Source organism: Saimiri boliviensis, chromosome 4 (assembly GCF_048565385.1).
Source record: "Saimiri boliviensis isolate mSaiBol1 chromosome 4, mSaiBol1.pri, whole genome shotgun sequence".
Taxonomy (NCBI): Eukaryota; Metazoa; Chordata; class Mammalia; order Primates; family Cebidae; genus Saimiri; species Saimiri boliviensis.
In genome coordinates, this window is record NC_133452.1 from 131,379,464 (window position 1) to 131,386,152 (window position 6,689).

Here is a 6,689-nt window from a genome sequence, read left to right on the forward strand (position 1 = left end):
ACACAGGTGTTGTCACAGCTGTTTTAATTCCGTCCCGTGCCCCGTCCAGCAGGAAACCCCTTATAGAAAACCCAAATCCTCATCCTGGAGTTTGTCCTTCAGCCAGGGCAGCACTTGGAAGAGGTTGATGTGAAAGTCTCGGGCGTGAGCAGGTACCTGCTTTTGCCGCCTATGATTTTTGCAGACGTCCACTACTCCCCAGCTGATTACACCAACCTGCAGAGGCAGAGGGGTGCCATGGATCATTCAGTAGACTTCCTTTCTAATCCTGGAAGCATGGCTGATCCTGATCGTGTCTTAGCTGACCTAAAGGAATCAGACTAGGGACCCAGCTCAGCCTTGTTCTTGACAGACACAGGCCAGACGTGCGGCCCTGAGGTGAGGCAGGCTCTGCCCGTCTTGCATCACTAGCCATATGCATTGAGCTTTCCTGCTTTCAGGCCCATGCTGACCACTTGGCATCTCCCCAGATAGGAAAGGGAGGACTCACTTGAATGAAACGACTCCTCTTGTGAACAATCAAGGGGCCGCCAGAATCGCCTGCAAGGAGAGGAGAAGCTGTAGGGAAAAGGACTCTTGGGCCTCGGGAACTTGCAGCACAACCACAGAGCCTTCCCTCACCTCTGCAAGTATTGGGGTCAGCATAGGGACTCACTCCTCCAGTACAAAGGAACCGGGGGGTGACCACCTCAGAGATGTCCTTGACTTTGTCATAGCCTGGGGCATATTGAGCATCTCTCTCGCAGCTGCCTTTCTGTAGGGGAGGTGGGAAGCATGGATAAGGATAATGAACAGATGTAGCTTAGGAAGGACCGGGGCCTAGAGTACCTCCTTAGGATGCCCCTGTCTCACCTTATCCCCATTCTTGATGTAGACCTCCTTCCGAGTCAGCCTCTTCTCCTCCTCAGACACAAACAGAGCTTTGACATCCTGTGCAGGGAGCAGCTCTTCCTCTGGACAAATAGACTGTGTCACTTCAGCTGCCCCCACCACTATCATCTCCCCATTGCCTTTGTCACTCAGCAGATGTCCCCTAAGCCCTTCTAGAGCGAGGTCCTGGGCCGGGCATCGTCTCTTCCTATTGCACCTCCCTCTCATTCCCCACTTGTCTCTTGGGGTCTCATCCTTATCCTCTTTCTGAATATGTCTTACTGTGTTGCTGGCAAGTGGTCGCCGGAGGAAGCCTCAAAGCTCGAGTTGTTCCCTCGGTGCAGGGGAGACAAATGGGCCTATGAAGGACAGGGATAAAGTCAGTGACAACAAAGCAGGCCTGCCCTTCACCCCAGTCCTCCAGCCAGGCTTTCCCAGCAGGGATCTGGACGCTCTCACCTGATAGTCTCTCCATACTGCAGCTTAGTCTTGAGCTTGATCAAGGCGACGTCATAGTCATAAAATTCAGGAATTCCTGCTGCTTTTTTCCCATTAATGTTGTAGTTGGGGTGAAATAGGACTTTTTCTATCGCCAGCTCCCGCCTATTTCCTCCTGAAGTAGGAGAGTAGATGATGCTTGGTGGGCAGCTTCCTGTCTCTGGCCCCGTGTCATTCCTAACTTCAAGCCTTCCCCGTCTCTGACTGGTCTGGGTTGCAAGGGAGGGGGCTGCATTGAGGATGGGTGGAGTGTAGGATCTGTGGAAAGTGGGAGGTGTTGCCTGGAGGGCATAGCTGCAGCCCAGGACCATCAGTTGCATCCTTACCCACGCTGACCTTGATCGAGTGTTCCTTGTCATCCACAGTGAAACAATGTGCTGCTGTCAGCACAAAGTACTCAGACACCACAGCCCCCATACAGTTCTCGTGTCCCTTGGAAGGGCGCTGGGAACAGAACAGTGGAGGGGGAAGCTCAGCTTTCACAAACCACCAACTCTTACGGCCATTTTGCCCTTCCCCTCCTCCCATTGCACCTTGACCTCACCTCCCCCAAGTCTCCAGGATTCTATGCTTACAGTGACTGAGATCTTGGCCTGCCATGGTTGCTTGTGGTAGTCATTACCCTTCCTGTGTTCCCAAACCATGCCACAAAGACTCAGAGACTGGGATTCATCTGGCAGAGAAGGAGAATGTTCTGAAAACTGGGAACACTTCATTCCCAAATGGCAGCAGTCTTTTGGGGAAGAGTCCCTGCATATCTATGGGGAGCAGCAGCCCAAAAGGAGAAAGGGAAAGGCCAGGGGCATTTGTTTCTCGTGTTGGGAGAAAACCGCTGTGGGGGAGTGAAAGGAAAAGACCTTTGGACCAAGCTGGCAAAGGTCTGGCCATTTTCAGGCCCAACCCTGTTGCTAGCTTGCTACTGCTTAACCTCTTTTGGCCTGTTGCCACGTGTCAAATGTAGGACTATAGAAAGATCTCTGAAGTGCTCAGAACTCTGTGATTCTAAGGTTTAAGAAGTGAACAGTGCCAGGAAACAAGAATAGTAACACTGAGGTAGAGAAGGAGGAATGAAAAGGCTTTCCAGGAAACTAGAGCTTCAGGGGTAGAGGAAGAATGAATTACTTCGGAGGAACCCTAGGAGAGTTGCGTTCTTTATTCCGTTGTGTCTCCTTACCAATCATTTGGAAGAAAACATCTTCCAGGTTTTCCATATCCTGGACTTTGAACACATGTTGCTCATTGTCTTTCTTGGAAGCCAAAGCATTGATGCTCACTTGGTCCACCAAAGGTCCGACACCAAACACATAGACATCTGAGGGAGAAAAAGGAAGGATGAGGGTCCAATCCCTGAGGAAGTGGGGTGCTGGGTCCTAAGCAGGCTACTCACCCAGATAATCCTCCCTCGGGTTTTTGCGATCCTTGCCGATGTATAGCAAGTCTCGGATCTCATCAATGACAGTAACTGGGTCCCCGCCCATGTTGTGCAATCCTGCAGAAGGGACAGGACCATGAGGATGGGAGATAAGCTAAATTGGCTAGAGGCAGTGATACACATGGCAAGGTGAGCAAGTCGAGGAAGGGATAGAGATAGTTGGTAACAGGGCTTTAGGAAGAATTTCTTCTAAAGGGTCACAAGAGAGATTAACAAACAGCAATGAGTCACGTTCAGGGCCCCAACCGTGAGTATAGTGTTCCAAGTGGGCTTAAGGGCCACATGCTGGTCTGAGAAGGTGGGGAGACTGGGACAGGAGAGAGGTCCCTTCTGACCATCGGTCATGAGGATGATGACATGGCGGGTGCGGTTCCAGCCTTCAGGAGGGTTGTCTGGCCAGCTCATCATGGTGTACACTGCCTGGAGGGCCTTCTTGGTGTTAGTCCCTGACTTCAACTTGTGGTCTATGGAGATGGAAGAGATTATCACCTCACCTGGTCTTCCAAGCCATCTCAACCCTAGAGGCCAGTCTGCAACTGAGATCCCACATCTTTCAACTTTTTAAGTTAATTATCATTGCACGGACTTCCCTTTGACCACAAAGTGCCCCTTCCAGCCCCAACAGGTTCTCACTAACCTCCATTGCCCAATGACCCTGCAGTTCAACCTTTGACTACAAAGTGGTCCTCTCTGTCACCCTCAAGGTAGTCTCATGACCCCCTCCACAAAGCACCCCTGAGGCTTCTGACCCCAAAGTGAAGCTTCCACCATTCCCTAACCTCTGACCTTCATAATTGATTTCATTGAGCTTCTTTGTGACCCAGTCTGCATCACTGCTGTGTGGGTCAGACACTTTGACCCAAATTTTGGGGTATGTGGCATATGTCACGAGACCATATTTTGGCTTCACACCATAACTCGCCACCTGTGGGTGAGGAGAACAAGGCACCATGGCGTTGAAAGAATTCTGTGATTTGGAGACTTCAGTAGCTTTGCTGGAATAGGGAGGCTTTTAGTAAGAGGCTCAAGGGTTGAACCTGTTACTAAGGAGGAATTACCAGTCAAGAAACTGCTTCAAGTAAAAGGGAAGGACAGAATAGGACCTGGAGGTTTTTCTCAGGCCCTGTGGTTCAGAGGGTCTGGAATTATCAGGGAGCCAGTCCTGGAAAAGCAGTGAGGGTCCATTTATTCCCCCAAGTTCAGGGGTAGGAGGACTTCACCTTCTCAATTAAGTTCACTAGACACCTTTTGGCTCCTGTGAAGTTGCCCAACCCAATGCTGTCTGATCCATCCAGCACCAGGTAGATGTTCATGGAGCCTGAGGGGTCAATGACGATCTTCCGCATCTGTTGTTCCCCTGGGTGCCAAAAGAGTGACTCAGACTCCGGCATTAACGATTCTCATGTCCCTTCTCCATCTTCCCCCAGTTCCCTACCCTGCCTCCCCTCTCTGCCTTCAAACCTGGGCTGTGCCCATCCTCGGCATCCACTCCTTCTATGGTCTCTGTCAGGGAAGACAGGAAAGCTTCGGCCACCTCTTGAGGGGTGTCGTACATGAAAGAATCTGGGAGCCAGAAATGAGGTCAAATGTCTGAGGGTGTCGGGGACACGATGACCAAAGAGATGGGGGATTGTGGGTTTCCAGGGTAGAAAAGGCTCAGAAGTGAGACCGTTCTACAGGGAGGTTTAAAGGAAGTGAGGAAAGAGCAGGGTTGTGGTGGGGAGAGGAGACAGCAGGATGGAAGATCAGGATCTGACCTGAGGGTAGAGGTCAAGGGTCACCTTGGCAGGAAGGCTCTGTCCCACTCCAGGAGCCACCTTCCTGACACTTTCGCTGCTGGGAGCCACGCAGGATAAGACCCCGGCTGCAGTGATAGGTGACACTGTCTTCAAGGCGGTACTGGGTGCCCACCTTCCTTGTGCCAATGGGGATGCCAGGGTTGGAACAATATCCCGCTGCAGAGGCATAAGTCATGGAGGTAAGCCCTGAAGCCCGAGGCCCCGAGGGCAAGGCAGAAAGCAAGAGTTAGAGTGGCCGGTGCCGAGTGCCCATCCTCAGGCTGGGCGCTCTCAGGGAGACGGCAATGTAGGGGAGGGGATGCTTCTCACCTCCGTTGTCACAGATTGCTGTCTGTCCACTCCACCGGCCATTCACTTGGCAGGTGCGATTGGCAGAGCCCCGGAGAGTATAACCATCATAGCAGTGGAAAGAAATCTCGTCACTCACATTGTAGTAGGGAGACCGGGGCCAGTATTCCCCGTTCTCGAAGTCCTGTGGTCTTGGACAGTGAATTGCTTTGAGAAGAGGGGACAAGTAGAAGTCATCAAGAGGGAAAGGCTGCCTTAGGGTTATCCCTCCTGGTCTCAAAGACTGTGTCACTGAGAAACAATGCATTCCCAGTCCCACAGAAGCAGCATCTTACCTTCCCATCAACCCACAGGGGTTTCCGCTGCTTCTCCCTCCCCATTTTTTTTTTTTTTTTTTTTTTTTTTTTTTTTTTCTTTTTTGAGACGGAGTTTCACTCTTGTTACCCAGGCTGGAGTGCAATGGCGCGATCTCGGCTCACCGCAACCTCCGCCTCCTGGGTTCAGGCAATTCTCCTGCCTCAGCCTCCTGAGTAGCTGGGACTACAGGCACGCACCACCATGCCCAGCTAATTTTTTGTATTTTTAGTAGAGACGGGGTTTCACCATGTTGACCAGGATGGTCTCGATCTCTCGACCTCGTGATCCACCCGCCTCGGCCTCCCAAAGTGCTGGGATTACAGGCTTGAGCCACCGCGCCCGGCCTCTTTTTTTTTTTTGAGATGGAGTCTCACTTTGTCACCCAGCCTACAGTGCAATGGTGCAGTCTCAGCCCACTGCAACCTCCGCCTCTCGGGTTCAATCGATTCTCTTGCCTCAGCCTCCCGAGTAGCTGGGACTACAGGCACCCACCACCACGCCCAGCTACTTTTTGTATTTTTGGTAGAGATGGGGTTTCACTGTGTTAGCCAGGCTGGTCTCAAACTCCTGACCTTGTGATCCACCCGTCTTTCAAAGTACTCAGATTACAGGCGTGAGCCACCATGCCCAGCCTCTCCATCCCTATTTCTGAGTGTTCTCTTAACTTCCGGGGCCGCCTGGAAGCCCAGGGTAAATGCTTAGTAAAGCTTAACTCCCCTTTCTCTTCCCTCCTTCCCCTCTGCCACCCTAAAACTGCTCCTACCCCTGGTCAGCCCACCTTGTCAGCCTGCCTAGTCTCATCCTAGACCCGAGCCTGCCGCCACCTGCTCTGTTTCTCCCGTAGACCACTGCCCACACTCACTGCCCTCAAACCTCTGCACTCTGCCTTCTTGACAGTCTTTTGGTCTCGAGTCTGCAGGGTGCTCCAAGACCCCGTGGATCTGCAGGTACGTGTCTGCACAGGGTACGGGTAGAAGCCAGAAGGACACAGGTACTCCAGTGCCTGGCCCTCTTGGAGAAGTCGGAAGGAGCCGCCTTTGATCTCTACCCCCTCCAGAGAGCAGGATCCTTGGGGCCGGGCCACAAGCGATGGAGTGGTGGTCACACCTGAAGAGAAAGGCTGATGAAGCCTGGCCCCACAAGGCCAAGGAGGGATGCTGGGGACAGCAGGAAGGGGAGGGTACCCTTGCTTACCTCCAGACAAGAGGCCCAAGATGAAGGGCACCAGGCAGAGTTGGGGGCTAAGATTGCTCCCCATGGCGTTGGAAGGCAGGAGAGAAGCTGGGCCGGGGGCAGGATGGCGAGCCCTGTCTTGCTTTGCGTGTCTGCTTGGCTCAGTGTCCGAGCTGAAACTCCAGACCTAGACCTGGTCACATTCCCTTCCCCTGCTCCCCACCAGCCCCCAGCCTTTTGTGCAATCTGTGTCCTGGCACCTGCAGCTTGCC

General features: G+C 52.7%; 1 protein-coding gene across 1 annotated transcript; it reads right to left on the reverse strand.

Annotated features, from left to right (window-relative positions):
- Positions 1-7: 7 nt before the first annotated feature.
- On the reverse strand, positions 8-6,685 carry CFB (complement factor B). Its single transcript, XM_010332247.3, has 18 exons — positions 6,439-6,685; positions 6,118-6,351; positions 4,909-5,094; positions 4,582-4,755; positions 4,262-4,363; positions 4,021-4,157; positions 3,587-3,725; positions 3,136-3,264; positions 2,756-2,857; positions 2,543-2,680; positions 1,944-2,041; positions 1,695-1,812; positions 1,330-1,483; positions 1,153-1,229; positions 853-953; positions 622-754; positions 491-540; positions 8-216 (listed from the first exon to the last, which is right to left on the reverse strand). The coding sequence occupies exons 1-18, from the start codon at positions 6,500-6,502 to the stop codon at positions 61-63; spliced, it is 2,292 nt and encodes a 763-aa protein (XP_010330549.1). The 5' UTR covers positions 6,503-6,685; the 3' UTR covers positions 8-60.
- Positions 6,686-6,689: the final 4 nt, after the last annotated feature.

Coding starts and splice junctions, on each gene's coding strand:
- CFB (XM_010332247.3), bottom strand. CDS start 6,502: ATGGGGAGCAATCTTAGCCCCCAACTCTGCCTGGTGCCCTTCATCTTG. Junction 2,681..2,755: donor CCCGAGGGAGGATTATCTGG/GTGAGTAGCCTG, acceptor TTTCTCCCTCAG/ATGTCTATGTGTTTGGTGTC. Junction 2,042..2,542: donor TGTTTTCTTCCAAATGATTG/GTAAGGAGACAC, acceptor CTTCTCTGCCAG/ATGAATCCCAGTCTCTGAGT.